General features: G+C 37.0%; 2 protein-coding genes across 27 annotated transcripts in view; one reads left to right on the top strand and one right to left on the bottom strand.

Annotated features, from left to right (window-relative positions):
• Window positions 1-21566, bottom strand: part of iqsec3a (IQ motif and Sec7 domain ArfGEF 3a) — a 252307-nt gene that overhangs the window by 94294 nt on the left and 136447 nt on the right. For 23 of the 25 annotated variants that reach the window (XR_012402125.1, XR_012402126.1, XR_012402124.1 and 20 more), the window contains 2 exons: window positions 9793-9959; window positions 6860-6999 (listed from right to left, as the gene is read on the bottom strand). Coding sequence is in view for 8 of the 25 variants with exons in the window: in XM_009300450.5 (XP_009298725.2) it covers window positions 6860-6999; window positions 9793-9959 (307 nt within the window). In the remaining 17 variants the exon portion in view is untranslated. Of the gene's footprint in view, window positions 1-6859; window positions 7000-9792; window positions 9960-18424; window positions 18511-21566 lie in introns of all 25 variants that reach the window. The other 2 variants (XR_012402130.1, XR_012402129.1) reach the window with 1 other exon arrangement.
• The window catches only part of LOC141381638 (uncharacterized), a 259466-nt gene that overhangs the window by 143980 nt on the left and 93920 nt on the right, over window positions 1-21566 (top strand). The window lies entirely within an intron of this gene.

Raw genomic sequence — 21566 nt, 5'->3', positions numbered from 1 at the left:
CACTGCCCAGAATGCTTTTTGCCGCTTCAACTTGAAACTACACCCTCGTGAGGAACAAAGAGCAACATCAACCACATGCTCAATAACGGGAGCTCGGACATCACGAACAGACCGCAAGTATCACCTTTCTCCCAACATCTTAACTGGTGTGAACTAAAATTCAACCTAAAGAGAAAATAGAAGGGTTATATTAAATTTGATTACTTTTGGTTTGCTTTGTTTGTTCTTACAAACCACAAGGGTTTTCCATCATTACATCTTCTCAACCTCTTCACGTTTGTTACTCTCCCCTATGCTTGTATGAATGTGTGTTTGTGTTAGGTGTTAGTATTTGTTAGATTAGTCAATAAAGTTTAATTTTGTATAAAGAAAGGTGCCTGTGTATATTAATAAATCTAATGTCTTGAACTTTGATCTTGCTACCCTGCTCAACTTTGTTGATAGCATCGCTGAACAATTCGGTTGTTCGAATCAAAAGAGTCGATTCATTTGAAGCCCCGTTCAAATGAATCTTCCCCCGCCAAGCTATTCTGCTATATAATGTTCCAGAAGGTACACGAGCCTTGAAATCTGAATCATAACTCGCAACATTATAACGGCGGGAAAGGCGCGGGAAGAATAACCTTGAGCTAATTTACTACAGTAATAATGGTGTAGATATGCGGGCACTTTAATCTACAGTATAATTTATCACAGATTATTAATGTGGATATGTGTAGTAATCAGCAGTAAAGCCAGGAACTTGTGGAAATTAATTTCCAATATAAACAAATGCTGCAGAGTTAACACTAAACTCTGACCCTTTTCTTAAGCTCATCAGAAAGTGGCAGTTGAGACAGTGACCATTTGTCTTTTGTTTATCTGAAAGACAAAGGTGTTAAGAGCCCAGGACTTGCTTCTTGATCCAATCAACTTTTGACATCGTCTCAAACTCAGAGATACACATGGATCAGTAAACTTGCATGTCACAAAAGAGACACAAATGGAAAATTTCACTTCATATACCTGTATATTCAAATGATCATGTATATATTTAATATGCACTGCTTGAAATACTTCACTGTATGAAACTTTGCTTATTAAGGTTTATATATGAATGCTTGGGTAAAGATCAACATTACATAGCGATGTTTAGACTCTATCTATTCCAAATAATGCCTTGGGTAAATTAGATGTGGTTTGGAAAGTGAATTATGCATAGGAAAATATTTAAGACTCTTAAATATTATCATAGTTAACCAGTGGACTATGACTATGCAAATGCAGGCCACATTATGGATGACACCTACCAGTGACCAACTCACAGGATCATCCAATCACAATGCTGGATTTGAAAGGTGACATCCTTCAATCCCGCCTTCCAGAGAAAGTATTAAAGACATTGTCTTAAACAAAGAATGCCTTGTAAAAAGTCTGTTAAGTGTGGGTCCAAAAGAGTGTGTCCTAAAAGGTGGTCGAAGAGTGGTCAAAGTGTGGTTCATGGTGGTTTGCGGGGTTTTGTTCTAGACATCAGACCTTTTGCTGCATGTTCCAGCAAGGATTTGGTAATTGGATTCACAGTGCTTTTTCCAAGGCGTCTGAAACCATCACATCAAGGCCACCACCTCCAAAAATCTGCGTGTCCCAGATTTCCAGGAACTCTACCTTCAAAGAAAAGGCATCGGCGTGTTCCCAGCATCGAACCACCACCTCCAGAAATCTCCAATTTCTGCGTGTTCCAGAAGATACGGATTTCTACGCTCAAGGATAAAGACGTCGGCGTGTCCCCGACATCAGACCACCACCTCCAGAAATCTCCAATTTCTGCGTGTTCCAGAAGATACAGATTTCTACTCTCAAAGATAAAGACGTCGGCGTGTTCATGACATCGAACCACCACTTCTAGAAATCTCCAGTCTGCGTTTTCCAGAAACTACAGATTTCTTCCACTCAAAGCTCAAGAGAGCCAAGTCTGCTCGTTTCATGCTTCAAGATCTGCAGGAAGATCCAACTTCTTCCATCCACTGCATCAAAGGCAGAAACGTAAATATTCCACTTTCCAACCCTTTAAATTAGACCTTGGCATAGTGTGTTTCAGTATAAAATATTCTAATTAATTAGATGTTTATAACTGATCGTCATTAATAACAAAAACTTCGTCAGTTCTTTGTTATTGTAAAATAAGGTTTACCTTACCTTAATCACCTTCATCACTCGCCTATGCACTTCATTTATTGTACATTTAGTAATTGTAGTTACCCTTTATTACTATTTTGTTAATAAATACACCTTTATTACAATTGCGTCTTCCTTGTGTTGATAAAACAGAAAAAGGCTCTACAAGTCAAACGATCTCATTATCCTTCAGATTTGGCCAGATAATAAACTCCTCATTTGTATAATTTAACTAACAATATTTTATTGTTAATTATTTTGACAGTATAAAGCTGTCTGGTGCCCCGTTTAAAAGGAGTTATTTGTCTGTTATTTCTACATTAATTGGTGCCCCCACGTGAGGCTAAAATATCATTATTAATATCAATACCTAAATATTGATTTTAATATTTGATAAATCCAATTATCACTACATATTTGGTGCCCTGTGTGAGGCTAAAATATCAATATTAATATCAATACCTAAATATTGATTTTAATATTTGATAAATCCAATTATCACTACATATTTGGTGCCCCGTGTGAGGCTAAAATATCAATATTAATACCAATACCTAAATATTGATTTTAATATTTGATAAATCCAATTATCACTACATATGCGTGCAAGTTATTCTATATTATTATTATGATGTGCTACCTGTTTATTTGTGGAGAATAAACAAAGCATGCAAATGTAATTTATTACAGATATATTGGTGTAGAACGCTGAGCAAATGTAATTTATTACACCAACTCAAAAAGGAACAACATCAATTGCTCAAAGACAAATCCAAGAGTAAGAGATGGATGAAGTACATTGTAGCCAGGGTCGGCCCTGTACATTTGGGGGCCTTAAGCAAAATAATTTTGGTTCCCTACCTTCCTCTAAATAGTAACGTATTGCCGCTGCAAACTGGCCCACAATGATTTTATTGCTTATTAAATACAGTTTTACAGTTAAACCGAAAAGTAAAGCCTGATATCTTCTACTTATTAACTGTCTGAATGATTTGGACATTTGAAACAGCATTGTTTTTGTCAACTAGCAGTCCAAAAATAAAGAATTAAACAATCTTTAAATGTGCAGTAGCTGGTTAAAATCACTTTACATTCCTATATTAATGATTAAAATAAATTATTTAAATTTATTTATATGTATTTTTATATTCTGGGTAAGGCATAAGACTAAAAAAAATGTTCATCCATGTGATAAGGCTCTTCTGAGATGAAGGAAGAAGACGACAGGGTGGGTGATTCAGGTAAGCAAAACATTTTTGTTTGGCATATACATTAACACTCTGGGTGTGTGTGCGTGGTCTCTCCTTGCTCCCCACTGGACCTTTTACTCACCCTGAAAAGGTGTCTCTCCGACCCAATCACTAAGAAGAAACAACTGTTACTTATGACTTCTGATCAACCAACTTACTAACTGCCAGTCTCCCAACCTGCTCTTTATCATTGTCGGGTGTTCGACCATGCCTTCCCCACCACATACCCGCACTGCCCCAAACAGTTGGATTAAGGGGATCTTCAAATAGCCCTTTGTTAAATCTAATGTCAAGTAAAAGTGAGCAAGCACCCAACCGATCAATCAACTTGTCAATTTGTGGCATTGGATACGAGTCAACTTTTGACAAGCGTTTAGTTTATGATAATCTACACAGAACCAAACCGAGCCAACTGTCATAGGTACCAAGACATTCAAGATAGCGCAGTCACTGTGGGATTCCTCCACAACTCCAATATCCAACATTTTTCCCAATTCTTCCTGAACCACTTTCTTTAGGTAAACGATACAGCCATATCCTAACTACAACGCCTGGTTCAGTCTCAATGTGGTGCTGAATCAGATTAGTCCATCCGGGCAGGGGTGAGAACACATCTACAAATTCACTCTGGAGGAGCCAGATGTCGCTGATCTGGGCTGGCTAGAGATGATCCCCAACGGTGACTAGAGCGCCTGGCCGATCTTACCCACTGTTCTCTGGCCCCAAGTCATCCTCACCCGTAACCAGTGTCGACAGCGTCGCTGCATCTGGCTCCCTCCACTGCTTTAACAGATTTGGATGATAAATTTTGCGTGTCCCACCCCTGTCCATCTGCACCACTTCACAATCAAGATCCCTAAACCTAACAAGCTTCTCTCACAACATCCAGCACCCCTTGGGACTGTCTGCCGTAGCGCAGCTCAAAGGGGGAAAAACGATTGGGCAACCTCCCACACCACGAATAACATGGGCTCTAAACATTTATTCCAATTTTTTATGTCCGAATCATGGTCTTAAGCGTGTAATTAAAGAGTTCCACCAGCCTATCCATTTTGTGGGTGATAGATACTGGTGCAAACAGATTTAATGCCCAATAATTCGTGCAGCAATGTGCGTTACATAAATGTGGTGCCTTGATCGATGAGGATCTCTTTAGGGATCCTTACCTAGGAGATTATATGAAAGAATGTCTCCGCAACACTCTTCGCAGAAATTCTGCAGAGGGCAATCGCTTTCGGGTACTGCATTGCATAATTCACTAGGACCAATGCAAATTGGTGCCCTCATGCTGACCATTTTTATGGCCCAATGAGATCCATCCTAATTCTCCCGAAGGGTATTTCCATTGCAGGTAATTGGTGCAAATGCACTTTTGATTCAGTCGTTTTTAGATTCAGTCGATCATGGAAAGCAGCACATCATTTGCTGACATGCCTGTGAATGCTGGAAAAAAGAAACGGGCCATGAAACAAATTGGATTGGCCGCTTGATCTAAATTTGAAAAAAGCCTGGAAAAGCCTGGAAAAAGCATTTCGTGGTGTCTTTTTGGTATTAATAACTGGTTGTATCTTGCTTTGTTTGAGTGTCTTGAGTCACACTCCAGTCCTCTCTTCTGGGAACTGGGACAGGAGGAGAGAGAAAAAGAGACAGAGGAGAGAGAAAAAGCAGGTATGGGTTCTCCTGTGGTTATTTCACCAATCCTGGTGAATCCTGGTACAAATCCTTAAATTTGTATTTTTGCACACCCTCTTCACACAGACATATCCGTCTTTTGCACATCCATGTGAAGCATAGATCTTCAGATCACAGAAAGAGTGAGTTACAGTTACAAACTCAGGATCAACATGACCTTTTTTTTCTAAAAGACCAATGTGGCCTTGTAACCATTAAAAGAAAGATCATTTTTGAAAGAGCTTCTGATAAAAGTGCAGAATCAGAACTTTTTTAAATCAAGCAATCTCGGCATTACTTTTGCAAACTAGAGGGAAATGAAATTATGCACTTCAAAGCAAACCAACAATTATCTGAAGGGTGACACCATGCCTTAAGTATTACTTTTATTATGTTTATATGCACAGAGGTGTTTTTCAGGCACTGAAAACGTCCAGAGAAAGATACTATTCAAGTTCATGGAGTAACTTTTACAGCATTGATCATGTGTTTGGTTAAAAAGAACTAAGCATTCATTTGGTTGTTTAAGTATAAATTGGATGAAAACAAGAAATGTACGAGAATCAGCGAGCACAATTGAAAATGAAAAGTAACTCGTTGTCTTGATAACACAATTGTAATTTAAAAAAACAACAGGATATTTCCTGTTTTTAGCACTTCTTTTTTCTAAATAGATTTTTATTTATTTTGATAACAAAACATAAGTAAATAATGATTCTGCCCAACCAGCTTTACTGAGTTGAAGTTTGACTTATATTCACACATCGTTTGATCATACATTCATTTTTGACAACCTGTGACATGCTCTCACTCTAATGTTACTTTGAATATCTGGTCTAAAATAGTGTGTGGGTAAAACTTCAAAACAACATAAGCACTATTTAATTGAATGATTATATGATTTCTTTTCATCCAATTGTCCAAGACATACTGTCATAGGTCAGATGATACAACCAGTCTATTATTAACCTCCAGCCAAGGCTGCCCTGGTGCAATGTGCACTGGTGGACACCCTCATGCCCAAACTGTTCGATATGGTTGGAAATTGAAATGGTATGGAAATTATACATATTTATATATATGTTACCTAATATCCAAAACAATTCCCTTAGTGACACATAAAAAAACTAACTAAAGCAGCTGGCTTTGACTTCGCTGCTTCTCCTGTTTTCAAAATAAGAGTACCACATGCAGAGTAAGTTGAAAATAAACTTTCATACCTTTTAAAATAAGGGAGAAAAATTATCATTGTATTCTCAAAACAAATGAGTGCGTTTTGACTGCTGATTTACTGATGATGCTGCAGCTTGTCAGCACTGGATGATGTAGAACACATGTCAAAATGTGCAAGGTGAGTGTAAAAATATAAATATGAATAACTAGATTCTAGATTATAATATCTTACTTCAATAAGGGAAGACATGTTATCAGAGAATATGCATTTAGCCTTTTGCAGAAAAAAAAAACTGTGAGGTTATTTAAAGTCACAGTTCTTCTGTAGCAGTGATGAGGACTGGCAGAAATGCTACAGGCATGAGCCACAATGAATCACCAGCTGCCCACTAAATTATTATATTATATTACTTCATGCATGTAGAGCTCAGAAATGGTTGAGGTGAAACAGCAATTCAACAATACTCCTAGATTATAATTATAAAGAATTTCATATATAATGGTTGAAAAATAAAGTGAAATGAATTGTTTATCAATTTGTAACAACTAAAGTATCATTTAAAAATAGTTGTTATGGATATTAGCTAGAAAAAAATTGCTTTTTGACTCACCGTTTTCATTCCCACAATGCTTTGCTCCACTTTGGTAACATAAGTGACATGGTCTTCATTGGATCGTAATTCCCTCAGCTGAATACGCTCATATATTCCCACTACCATGTCCCGTGGAATATCTGCCCCATCGTCAACACCTAATGTAAACATATACAGTAAACAAACACACATGCTCTCACCTTGTGTGTGTGTGTGTGTGTATATATATATGTATATATATATATATATATATATATATATATATATATATATATATATATATATATATATATATATATATAATCAATTTAATAATCAGATTTTTTTTTCTGAATCACTACTAATTTTCTACAGTGTAAATATCATGCAAAATAATCATCGTTTGATCATAGTTCGTGTATACATCTTGTATGTCTATGTTGTCAATTTTTTGACCAACAGAAGAATAAATATGGAATAATAGATTGGTGTGTTCATACAATCAGGATCAAGCATTTAACAGCCCTGTGGAATAAAATAAAGATAATAATAACAACAATAATGAATATAGCTGCAAGCAGCAATTATTGGTTCCAAGCAGTCCAGTGGCCACATTATAAACAAGCATGGCAACAAGCTACAGAGCTACTGGACATTTTTTTTCACTTTTTGGCAGCATAGTCTGAGCCAAATTTGTTGGAAATTGGGCTAACAATCTTTGGAGAGTTCAAAATAACAGATTTTCAAACTAATTTAAGATGTGGACAGGAAGTCATGTTAATTAGGGAATAAATTATATCATTGTTATCTGTATGATTCAAGGGATCTCATGACAATAGACAAAACTATTTAAAAGTTATTTGATAAATTTTGTATGATTTTTATTGAGAATTTAATTGTTTGACAATTTTACCCAGAAGGTGGTGCAAAAACTAATGTGGTTTGGGCAATGTCAGACCACACAGTTTAAGAATAGTTTCAATACTTCAAACCATTGCAATGATTTAGTTTTGTTTATCAACATGAATTCTATGACTTTTGGTCTACATGTTCTGAAGATGAGTCAAATTTGATAAAGATTGGACCCACGGTTTAAGAGGAGTTTAAAAAAAATGGTTTGATAAAATGGCGGACAGGAAGTTTGGCAGATTATGGCATAGTTGGTATCTGTGCTGTCGGCATGACGCTAGGAACAATTTGAGATCAATTTCATCAAAATGAGCATATGCAGTAAAAAGTTATTACTAAATCTGTAAGTTTCATTAACAATGGCTAATGAATGTCTTATAACTCTTGACCCATAGGAAGCGCTGTCACCATGGTGTGTTTTTGGTGTGGTCAATGTGAGGAGACAATGACAGACCTAAAATTTGGTGTCATTATCTTTAACTATTGCAGAGATACAGCCTTGGATGTAGTTTGGCATCACACGCCATCACATTTGTCGGTGCAGGTTGTGGTTCAAACAGTTCATAGGGGTGCCTCAGGCCCCGATTACACTAGTGCGTTTTAGTTTTAAAACAGCGTTTTAGAATGAAAACGATCCGCGTCCACACTACCGTTTCACCCAGCGTTTCTGAACAGCTCTCCCTCCACACCAAAACGCCAAAAACGCCCACACAACCACTCTCGGGCAAGCGCTGCATCCTAAATACCCTAATGAGAGCTCTGCTCATCGGACTGCTCATTAAGCATCTCCTGCTGGATCTAATCTCACTATATTTATTAAACGTGATATTTCATTCATCTCTTTGTCTATATCTATTGACATATTCCCCGACTTTGGTCATTGGAATCTATTACTTGTTCTCCAGGTAATGTGTTTTGTCTGAGCGCAAAGATAAGTTATAATTAATGTAACCACGTAGCCTACATTCTGTATATTGACTGATCGCTTGCCTTTATTTCCTATGATGTATAAACTTATTGTATGTTATACTTTTACAATGGCCATTATTGATTATTAAAACTGATATTCAGCAAAAGAGGGTATGTTTCGTATTTTCACTGAAATTGAAAGGAGGCAGTAATGTTATAGGCTTCATTTTGTTATTAATATCCACACAGCGAAGACGTTGCTCATAAATGCAGCACAACGCCTCAACATTTCTGCTGTCTGTCAAGTTGCTAATATCAAAATGAAAATAGGCAGTTCCTTAAATCATGTTTTCATTTTATTGTCGAGAAAGTGAAACAACGTAGCCAGGGCGATGTGAATGAAGTTATACAGTACACTGTTCCCTTTGAAGATTGTGTCCTCGGTAGTCTGTTTTCCATATCAAACTGAGGAGGGGGAGACTGCAGTCTTGATCAAACTTGCAAAGTCTGAACTTACAATGAGTTTAACTGTGTGTAGGCTACTTAATATTGAGGAAAAGCCCCAATGAGAGAGGCGAATGTCGTCAGCCCCGCCTCCATTTTAAGATGTCTCTGTTTTCCCCCATCCACACTGAGAATTTTTAATAATAAAAAATGTATTAACAAAAAATATTAAATTTATTAATAAAGAATAACTTTATTTTGTTCTGCAAACCAATAACAATATTTCTTTTAAATGTATTTTTTTAAATAATTTGCAGCAAGAAATGACTACTGATGCCATTATCATGAGACCACTGCTGTAAATGACATGTAACATATTTATCAGTGGACAAAATATTTAATCACAGTGGGAAGGTCTAAAGATCGGTTTTGAATCTCTTTGCTCCCTGCAACTTTTTGACTACTTGATGACTAAGCTGAATTAATGCAACATATGGGCTCAACAAAATGTAGCCACCTGGATTTTGTACTCTACTAAGAGTAAACATCTGGATCCAAATAATAAACTGCATAATCACATACAGTAATTTTCCACTGAGCAATAACATTAAATATTAAATATGATTCTGTATTTGGTCACCCCTTGAAAAATATGAATAAATGAACTTTCCACATAAGGCACTTTCCTCTATGGTTTTCACCCTTCTCACCTCTTAGATTGCGGATGAAGTCTTCAAGCAGCATCTTCCGATCGGGTTTGATGTTGGGACTGTACATGTCTGTGTTGAGAAGTATGATGGCAAATGCAAGGATGAAGATGGTGTCAGGATTGTGGAACTGCTGCACAATGTCTGGGTTACACATACAGTAGCGCTGACTGAACAACAGGGAAAAAGCAAACAAAGACACAAGATCAGTCATATTTAACACATTTTTTTAAATAGAGCATTCAGCTACTAAACTCTCATTGTCTTGAATATATTTTTTTACAGCTACCTTTAGTGATTAAGCAAGTGCTTTTAACCAAAGCAACTCATAACTAACAATGGACCAAACAGTTCATCACAAGGAGACAGTACTTATATGATCAAGTGCCTCAATATCAAGTAGGTAAAGAATATTATTATTTTTTATGTTAAATGCTCACTGAAAAGATGTTTTAGAAGCCTTTTGAAAATTGCCAGGAATTTAGCAGTCTGTAAAAGATTGTGGAGATCCTTCCACCAGAGAGCAACACTGAATAAAGAGATTCTGGAAAGTGATTCCTGTTAGTCATGGTATTACAAGGCAGCACTTACTTTCTGACCTGAGGCTTTGGGAGTTGATGCAGATTTGTAAAAATGAGTAAGTTCAGAATGTTTGGCCATTTTCTAGACAAACATCAGAGATTTAAATTTGGTGCAAGCTTTAACTGGTAGCCAGTGCAGGAAGATCAACATTATGAAGCTGCAGGCCCGGAGACCCAACCGCACGCTCAGACCTGCACACTTAGACGGCTAGATCTGCACTTCCAGACCTTCCAAGTGCCACCTGCTGTTTGAAAGATCGACTAACCTGAATTCACCTGCTTATCATTTTTTCTCGATAAAATATTACACTATGATTGAATACATTATAATATAAAATATTAAACATACTAGATTTTTATTTAATGCATTAATTCTGTTGTATTTTTATTAATTGTATTTGTAAATAGATATTGGTTAGTTACTTCAATATTTTCAGATTTTTTTTTTTTAATCAATTACTACTGTTTCGTATTGAGATGAGGGAATGAATATTTTCTTCATATACGATACATTTCTTCACATTATTGTACTATGGGTATTTTTTTCACTACAAGCTTTATTTTTGTGTACTCTTTCATGAGGTCCTACAAATCATCAAGCTTTAAAAATGCAGAGAAATATGGCGAAAAATAACAATTGGATTAATAAAAATGTTTTTACATAGAAATAACATCAAATAAAATAAATACTTAACATTCTTAACATTCAATCTAGTTTTTCATTTCTCGAGCAAAAACTGTGGAAATATCTGCAGCATTTGGTGGACTGTATAATTATATTAGTGTTGGCAGACTCCCCCCTTTTTGAATTGTAATATGCATCTGGGAAAAATATAAACACACAAGCAAATTATTTTTGCATTAAACTAAGAGAGCTAATATTGTAAATTATATGCAGATTAACTGATATTTTAATTTCCTAAAAAAAAAAAACTTACTTGTAATCATTACAGAACTTATTAATAATTGATAAACTGTTACTGTGTTACTGTTATTGTCTTTGGTAGCACTTTCAGATAGATAATACAGTAATATGTACAGTAGGCCTACATAGCACTAAAATATATCTTTCAAATAATAATAATAACGTTATACATTACACATTTTATTTAAAAATATTTACTTTAACATTTTTAATTTTGTCAGAAAACATTGCTAGAAAATTGTCCCAGAATGGAACAAAAACACAGAAAATAAGAACAGGCTGTAAATTTCATAAAATAATGTTATATAATAATATCTTGACACCAATTTTGATCAAATCAAACACTGAAATAATTGTTTGTTTGTGTAATATTTTACACCACATTGATTTATGCCATAAAACCTGGTAATTTTAAGGAATGGCTTTAGTAATCAATAACCTTACTGGCATGTCTGATGTTGCAACTTGCTAGAAAGTGTTTTTCTGAGCGTGCAGTTGGGTCTCCATACCTGCCGCTTCATTCAACCAAACAGCAGGTGGCACTGTCTAAAAAAAACGATAGGTCTAGAAGTGCAGGTCTGTGCGTGCAGGTCTGAGTGTGCGGTTGATAAAGAGATAAGGAGAGATGTGTGACATTAGCCCCTTTCACACAGTGATACCAGTAAATATGTGAATTTTTTCTGGAATGACTTTACTGGTAAATAAAAAAAATGCTGTTCACACAGGCAAGGACGTTCTGGAACTTTTCAGCAAATACCAAAATACCATTCCAAAATACCAATAAATTCTGACATTATTAACCAGAAATAGACTCTAAACATCTGTGCTTGTATTTGTAAGCATATTAGTGGTCAGTCCTTTGTTTATGATTTCAATTTAATTTAAAGCTTTAGTCCCAGAGGCATTCAAAGGCAGAAGAGTAAAACGCAGCGAAATGTTTACACATTTGACTGGATTACAAATTCTGTGGATGAATAAGTTTTGTGAACAACTTTGATTAAAACATATGAGGGACACTTTTGTATGTCGAAATGTACATAATATGTGTGTGCTGGCAATTTTTATCCGGTTATTTTACTGAAAGTTCTATATGTGTGAAAGGAGCTTTTGGCTTTTTTTGAGCTTGTTGAAGATTAGATAAGGCTACAAAAACAGCTATACTTTAATTTTAAGCTTAAAATGGGAGTCACAATCACCAGCAATCTATTCCTTATAGATCGCTAGAGGACATTTGCTACCAACTGAATTAAAATTCTGCCACTGAACTGCACTACCTTTCCCATCATGCACCACACACACACATCAGTTTCAGATTAACCATGTTTGCACACACAGCTGAAGCTCATGAACTGAACTGTTATGGCCCGTATGTACAGTTCGGTTTGGTACTAAACACGAAAAAGGCTACCAAAAGGCGGAGCTAGATGCGCAGCTAAATGCTATTGGTTTACAGAGATACGTCATTCGCTTACGCAACAAGCCAGAATGAAACAAAAAACCCGCCATGTTTAAAATACACAATTATATATACATATAATAACGAGCCATGGTTGACCCGGGCTCAAACAAACCTTTTTGTCGTCTTAATGAACAGCCACAATGCCAAAAAGAAAGGAAGATTTACCCTGTGCCCCTTAGTTTTTTTACGAGCCAGTCTGAAGCAGTCTTTCTTGCTTGCACTCGCCGTGCATCTATATTCATTCATTCATTCATTTTCTTGTCGGCTTAATCCCTTAATTAATCCGGGGTCGTCACAGCGGAATGAACAGCCAACTTATCCAGCAAGTTTTTATGCAGCGGATGCCCTTCCAGCCGCAACCCATCTCTGGGAAACATCCACACACACACTCATACACTACAGACAATTTAGCCTACCCAATTCACCTGTACAGCATGTCTTTGGACTGTGGGGGAAACCGGAGTACCCAAAGGAAACCCACGCGAAGGCAGGGAGAACATGCAAACTCCTCATAGAAACGCCAACTGAGCCGAGGTTTGAACCAGTGACCCAGCGATCTTCTTGCTGTGAGGCGACAGCACTACCTACTGCGCCACTGCCTATAAAAAACTTCGTGAGCTGATGATAATAATGTGAGCTTGATTATTGATGTGCTTTTGAAACCCGATCCTGTCAGATACTGACAAACGCGAGAGTAAAGCACTGAAAAAAGGAGAAGCCATAAAAAATGGAGCACATAAATTTTTCAGCAAACGTAAACAAACTGACAGATTTAACTGTTAACACCGCATTTTTGACTAATATGAACTCAGAATGATGAAATTACTCTCTAACAGAGCTTATATATGCTGCTGAAGATTAAAGACACAGATGAGAGGTCTGTTCTGACTATGGGCTATATTTCTTGTTTGTTTTTAACTTAAATAAGGACCAAATGACTGTTGTGTGTAGTTCATCAGTAGTTGATAACATTTCGGAGACTGTAAGGGTCTGTATGTGTTCATATATGTTGCATTTATTTTATTTAATGGCAGACGTAAAAGTATGCTATTTCGCACTGTCATTGATCTGCAGTTAAAATCAACTCATGTTCATAGAAAAGTTAGTAATAAACATTTATACAGAAGTATTTATAAAGCATTTGTTTTGTGAGAAGTGCTTCTCATATGATATGTTAGCGACCCGTACAGCTTTTCTGGAGTAAAAATTACATTAAATGGAACTTTTTCTGCCATACATCATGCCCACCAAAAGGGTACCCTTGGTAGTGGAAACGCAAGGCTGATAAAGGTGACCCGTACCGACCCAAACCGTACCATACTGTACCAGTCAGTGGAAACGAGCCATTACTGTTTCAATCTACTTTAATCTTATATCTTATAATCAAGGCTGACACAGAGTTTAGTTCAATAGTGTTAAGCCATTCAGCAAGGTTGCCCTGGCATACATTGTCTTGTTCACTATTGCAAACTGGTCAGCGAGGTAGCCCAGGTATACATAGATAGAAAACATGTGGTTCCATAGCCCATGGTGTCAAATTAAAAAATAAACACGTCTTGGTGATATATGTTCTTGTTTTGGGGGTGTGGGACGTGTATTTTTTGGCAATTCTTTCTATCCATGTTTATGCATGTGCAACATGCTAAACATTCATCAGCTAAAAAAATCGGAGTCATTGTATGCTGTTTAAGCTGCGTTGTGTTTTTAAACGCCCTCTTCCACCCCAGCTCCACCTGTGTTTAGATCTGCTAAGGGATTACATGTATATTCTGTTTGTTACAGAAGCGGATTATATTTCCAGATGTCATGTCTGTATATTTACTGGCAGTAGCAGGTCTTGGTCTTTGCTCTGCCATAATAGTCAAAACAGCATCAACACCATAGTAGATCTATACCACCAAGATGATATACATCAACATTGCCATATAAATATTCTTTATCGTACTAAATCCTCAAAGAGTGTTCATGACAGAATTATTATAATTCATATTTATTCATCCCTTCTCTGCCTCTTTTCAAGGTTTTTGGAAATATCAAAGGCTATGCAGGAGAGACAGCCAGGAACAGACTGAATAGTGTTATGCAACCACAGTTATTTATAAAGCACTCCATCTTAGACAGATGCAGACATGTGCACTACTCTCTCTCTCTCTCTCTCTCTCTCTCTCTCTCTCTTTCTCTCTCTCACACACACACACACAATGGCAGCTGTAAAAAAACAAAAGCATGTCAACAACATTAATACTGTATCTGAAACTACATTACGATTAAAAATCCCAGTGACTGCTTAATATTATTATATGGATTATCAAATCATCACTGATGGTGTAACAAAAGTTATCATTTGAAGTACTTGAGATGCATTCTTGCAAAGACGATCCTAGCTCTTGTTCATATTGTTGAAAAAAAAACAGCAGTAGTGTTTTGTTTAGTTTTTATTGGTTTTCTAAGCAAACATAAAAGATTTACATAAAAATTTCCCTTAGTGCAACAATTCTTTAAAAATTGGAAGTATTTTATATTTAAAACAAGAATCTTTTGTAATCTCTAGATTCTTTCAATTCTAAAAATGCTAATAAATTTTTACTAACTTAGCCTATTGTTAAAATCCTTGTCTTGATAGATTCTAGGGGTTGTCCTGGGAATATCCTTACTGATTATGCTTTAATTAACTAAACTTCCTGTTCGCCATCTAGACTAAAGTCAAAATCCTCTAAAGTCAAAATTTTTACTAATCCTACATCATTTGACTTCTTTTAGACTTAACTTTATTATCCCATTTATGTCAATTAAAGTTGAGTCACACTTTATTTTGATGGTGAGTTTGTTGAAAGAATTTACATTGCATCTACATGGCAACTAATTTCCATTAGATTATAAGTAGACTTTTAGGTTGGGGTTAGGGTTTGTGTAAGTTGACATGTACTTGCAAAGTTTCATATAGTCAGTTAAATGTCTGTTGAAGGAGCAGTATCAACAGATATTAAGGGCGTACTCACACTATGTACTATTGCCATAAACCGGGCCAAGGCACACTTGTCCCCCCTCCCGTCTCCCCTGACGGCCTGCACTCACATTACATTCGGGCCTGGGCACACTTACGTCATCGATGATGCGCTGTTCAGTAAGAATCGCTCTCGGTCAGCACAGTGGAGATTTCTTCAGTTATATAATTTAAGTCATTTGTGATGAAGTGACACATAGTCAAATATTTCGCTGAACAGATCAGCCACTTTTGAAGCTCTTAAACAATCATAGTCCTCGTGCTGCAGGAATAATGAGATTTGCTGAAGGTGCAGCTGTCGTGCAGTGAGGGTTTGCGTCTTTAATAAACTATGACAGTTTGCGTTTATTTAACAGTACGAATGATTAATAAATCCATGTGAAACAGTCCCTTAAAGTCACGTATCCTCCTCAGTTTCGGGCTTAGGCACATTTTGCACTCAAGCATACTGCGCCAAAGCCCAAGTGAACCGTGCTCTGGCCCACCTCTTCCAACCGGGCCAGGGCCAGCCAAGTGAACCATGCCTGAGCCTGATTCAGAGCACTCACACTTCTCAAACGAGCAGTGAAACGGGCCTGGGCATGGTTTGGATGGCATAGTGTGAGCAGGCCCTAAGCAGACAGTCTCCTCAATTGGACCATCAAAATAAAGTGTTACCTAAAATTGCAGAAAGGTGCCATAACCCAGACAAAGTTCCATCTAGACATTACCAAATTATTATTACAAAACATTCAATAAATCAAATTTTAGATACATCTCCCTCCCCGCTGGACTCAATTTAATGACCCAATGAAATTTAATGAAATTTCTAATCCTATTTGTATTGCATATAGGAACTCTACATCGACATACTGGTGGCAGCAGCTGAAACACAAGATAAAATGGGTAATCTGGGGTGCATAAGAGTTCTCTTTAAGACATATTTATGGTAAATTACCACTGTACCAGTTTGGCTAAATCCGTTGATCTTTCCTGCCAACTTTACAAGGCTACTCAACCTTTTCTTATTTGACAGACTTGGATTACTGTACCAAGCTACAATGCAGAAAAATAAAACATATTTAATATATTGTTTATAAAACAGTTTCATTATAGAGGTACAAACCTCTAAAAAAAAGTCTTTGGTGAGCTTTTTTATAGACAGTCTGGGTGTTAAGTTGAAATGTCAACATATTGTAGATAACGACCCCCAGATATTTATGTGTTTAACGTACAAACCTTTATTAGCCCTTAAAGACCTAGAAGTATTTTGTGGGCACCTAATGGGCCTATATAATTTTTTAAAGCAGTTATTTTAGCAGTCAGCCTCAAGTATCATATATTATTTTAAACAGGAGAACCTGAAGCTTCAATCTGTATCATTTAAAGATCCAGTCGAAAATATTTTTGGTCCAAAAACATATGAACATACAGAAAATATTCCAAAATTTTAAGAAAAAAGTTTTTTTAAAAAGTGGCATTTTCTAGTTATTACAAACAAAACCTCATGAAGTTTGCTATTTTTTTTCTTTAGAAATACACGCTATGAAATTTTATACTTCCAAAATAAATTTTTGTCTCCATCCACCTTTCCCTGAGCAAGTTACAGCAATTTATTTCAATGTTATTCTAAGGCATTTTTCAGTGGGAAAAAAAGTAGTGCATTTATTTACTGACAATGTATTCGCCCAAAAGTTCTGGGAACGAACTAAACAGAAAGATTGTTACAAAATAACAGAACACTGAAGCAAGTTTGACTTTTTCCAAATAATACATTTTCAGTTACCAAAAACAAAACCACTTACAATGAACAAACAAAAAAAAAAATTAGATATAAATATTTACTACACTATAAATAGTTACATAACTAAACTAGATTCAATGTGGACCATCCTTAGGTTTTATGTGCCAGCATGGATATGGTGTTGACCCTGCTGCTTCTCAACTTTTGCGTTGCAAACAAACAGTTGCACCGCCATTTGTGTATTCTGAAAACAGCAAGACCAGCACTGCGTCTTTGCTGTGTCACTGTTTTGTCATGTTTTTGTGCTGTTGTGCATGCAAAAGTACTTAGTATGAGGATTATTTCATGCAAAACCTTTTTTTTTTTTTTGCATTTTATTTAGCTGTGCGTAAATGTGCAGCCTATTTCTCATTCCGGGTTGTTCAAATAGTTGATTGCTGGTCCACAAAGCGAAACCTATGCTTATTGGTTGAGAGAGAGTGAGTTTGAACCAATCTGGGCATAGAGAAGGGACAATGCATCAATGCATCATGTCTGGTTTGTCCGGAGACACAAGCCACGAGCTGTTCTTTGACAAATCAGCGTTGTCAAAATGTGATGATGTAACGACACTGATTCCAGAGTCTCTGAAGGTCCGTGAATGTAATGTTTTACATCGATAGAAAGCTGAGACTCACTTCTTTAAGCCAATCTTTGAATTGGCATTTTGCTCAGTCCTCCTTTACATTCATCCAGTTGTTAACACTACGAGTATCCCGCAAATGCACAGAGAGTCCCGGTCCAGATGCCCGCAAATAAATGATAAACTTCTGGAAATCGCGCGTCTCCTGCCCGGTTCTTAAATACGTTACACACCCCTCTCCACCACATCAACCCTAGCTCTTCAGGTACGTCGCGCGCAACTGACCCCCACCGCTCTTCATGTACGTTATGCGCAACTTACCCCCACTGCTCTTCAGGTACATCTCACGTGCATATGCTCCTACTCAGAAACGTCGCTCACTCAACCCCTGACACCCCTCAACAGGCCTGACACAGACACAAACACAGAAAGACACACAAAATGTGCTGGAGTGACTCCCTTCAGATTCAAAACGCATGATCGCGTTCATCAAATTTGCTTAAACTAAACGTTCTTAAGTATGGCTGTATTACACAAGGATTTTGACACAACAATGCGAAGCATACGCCTTCATTGCATTTGATGAGGAAACACGTTAAACTTAATGAAACATTGGAGGGCTCATGCTGAAAGGCAGAGGAATGCGAATGTTTTTGAAAGCTCGCGACTTCACCAGAGACTTTGAGTACATTTACATAAGACACCAATACTCCGATTTTAATATGATTAAGATAATAGCATTACTCTTATTAAAATTCTACCTTGTAAGCAGTGATTTGATTACCTTAAAGGACCACAGAGTCACAAAATGCGGAGGTTTTTCTTTTCTTTCTCCATGCGGTATAAAATTCCATTAAAACCGAAATCGAAAGTAAAAATAAAACACCCGAAATTGCATGAAATTCTGGAGAGCCTGGTAATGCAACATTAATTGTTTTATACAGAAACTTGCCTTCAAATGCGCTTCCTTGGCCTTATCCATATTTCTTGGCATGTTGAACACATCCACCACAACAGGAAGTAAAAAAAACCTGCAACTGCGTTAATTGCGTAATTTTTTTTACGCATTAAATTTTTTTTAATTATTCGCATGCGTTAACGCACTAATTTTGACAGCTATAAATATTTTATATATATATATATATATATATATATATATATATATATATATATATATATATATATATACACATATATATATAGTGCACTAATATTTACACTAGTGGTGGGCCGTTATCTGCGTTAATGTGCTGCGTTAATGCGAGACTCTTATCGCGCAATAAAAAAAATATCGGCGTTAATCTATTCTCAAAGTTGGGTTGGGAGCTGGGTCTATTCTAAGCTATGATAACTTTCACCTTGATATTTTAGCACCGATGTTCAGTGAGCTGGTGAGCTGTCTGACAAAATAATGCCCTTCTGAATCAAATCAGCAGGATGCCTGATTTTAACTGCAATTCGGCAGTTTCACTTTAAAGGGCACATAGTTTACCCCTTTTTTATGATTTAATATTAGTATTAAGGTTCTTCTGAGTGTGCCAATTTAGGTTCAGTTTAAAACACAGTTTAGATTTTTTTATTATAATGTGTTAAAAAGTGTCAGGTTGGGGGCGTGTACACAGCTCGCTGTTTAAGGGGCGCGTTTGACGTATGTTTCACATGAAAACTAGTTTCGGCTTCCCGTCCAACTTAACAAGGGGGCGGAGCCAAGAGCTGTGTTTGCAACAGACAGGCTGACTGAGAGAAGGAGCAGGAGTGAAAGGATCAGCTTTCAGTCGTACATGTACGACTCAGACACAGACCAAGCAGAGAGTACAAAATCATTTGTGTCTTTGTATAGCTTTACAGCCAATTGTGTGCTAGTTTCAAGTGCCGAGCTTGTAGACCGACACTAATAACCACACACACTGAATTAACTTTGACTGAGGCACCGGATTTACAGCTCGAAGCCACGACATGGCACACCAGACACTCTCTGTGGCGCCACAGATACATAAAGTGTCCCGAATCGTCGCGTCACACATTTTAGAACTTTAAACACAGGTTTCCATCAGGGCACACACAACGACACCCCAGCAGCTGACTTGAAGAGCCGCCGCGGGCACCCTGACAGAAACCCACACAAAGAATTCCAATGCATGGCGGAGCTTCTGATGTGTGACCTGCAGGCAAGTTTGTTATTTCATTTCCAACGGAGAGACATGCACATGAGGCAACACTCTTGCACTTTTCCAGCTGCACCTTGTAAGGATCACAGGAAGCTTCTGTGACCGTGAGAAACGCAAACAGCTAAAGTTTAAGGTAGACGCAATAAAAAGTTTACATGTTTGCAAACCTACTTAAAGGCACAACCAATAATTCAGATTAAAGCGATAATGTGGAGAATATTGATCTTGTGTTGAGCCCAATGAGTCTTGCATCTAAAAATAGAGAAAGGATGTTCCTTTAGTGATATAGCTGATACTCACGCTGAAAATGGCGAATGTGAAATGACAAACTGAGGTTTAGGTGACGCGTGCCTGTCAATCAATATTGGTGGGCGATTGGATGAACCACCAACTTATCCAGCAAGTTTTTACACAACGGATGCCCTTCCAGCCGCAACCCATCTCTGGGAAAGCCCTTTAACTCATGACTATATAATTCATGCCACCGTGACAAACTGGAGTATTAGATGCAAATAAGAAGTAAGGACTGTTGAGAGTGTTATAAAATGTAACACTGCACGCCAAATGGAAAGCAAAAAAAGTTTCACATTTTGAGATGTGTGTGATTTACTAACAGCCGCATGTGTGGATCTTGTTGGAAAATATTGCAAAAAGTCATCACAGTAATAGTTTGATTGCGGCGTTTACTTCATTAATTCCACTTATATATGCAAACGCAACATGTCTTAAATCCATTTCTGTTTAGTTCAGTTATGACTTAAGTCAGATTAAGGTCATCAAAAATCAAAATTTCGAGCTTATTTAGACCTACAGTTCAAAATTCCTGTTTAACTGAATAAACAGTTAGTATACACAAGTACATCTTATTGAACAATTTATTTTCATCACCATTTATCATAGTAGAACAGTTTCTTAAGCAGTTTGTGATGCCTTTTGGAAATAGGAGATGAGCTCCTGGTCTAATGTGCCACCTGGCTTGAGAAACCCGTTCTTATTATTTGGGTAGCACACATATTCTAAATGTCTTTGGCAGAATTCAAATGAGCCATTTTAATCTATATTAATTCTGAGATTAATCTAGATTAAAAAAGTAATCTATGTTCACTTATAACATATAGCAGCTGCCCAAGGCAGTAAGCGAACCCCCCCGGTCTTCACTTTCATCCGCTAACCGGTCACTTTCGGGTTGAGGGCGACTTAATTGCTGTTTGCCTAGAGTGCCAGTTCAGCTTCCTCTGGCCCTGCATGTGTTTAATGTGCAAAGAAATTTGGATAACACCAAGGACACGCTTTTA

The sequence above is a fragment of the Danio rerio genome, chromosome 4 (genome assembly GCF_049306965.1).
Source record: "Danio rerio strain Tuebingen ecotype United States chromosome 4, GRCz12tu, whole genome shotgun sequence".
Lineage (NCBI taxonomy): Eukaryota > Metazoa > Chordata > Actinopteri > Cypriniformes > Danionidae > Danio > Danio rerio.
The sequence above is the reverse complement of the archived record's forward strand: the minus strand, read 5'-3'. Positions and strand labels throughout refer to the sequence as shown.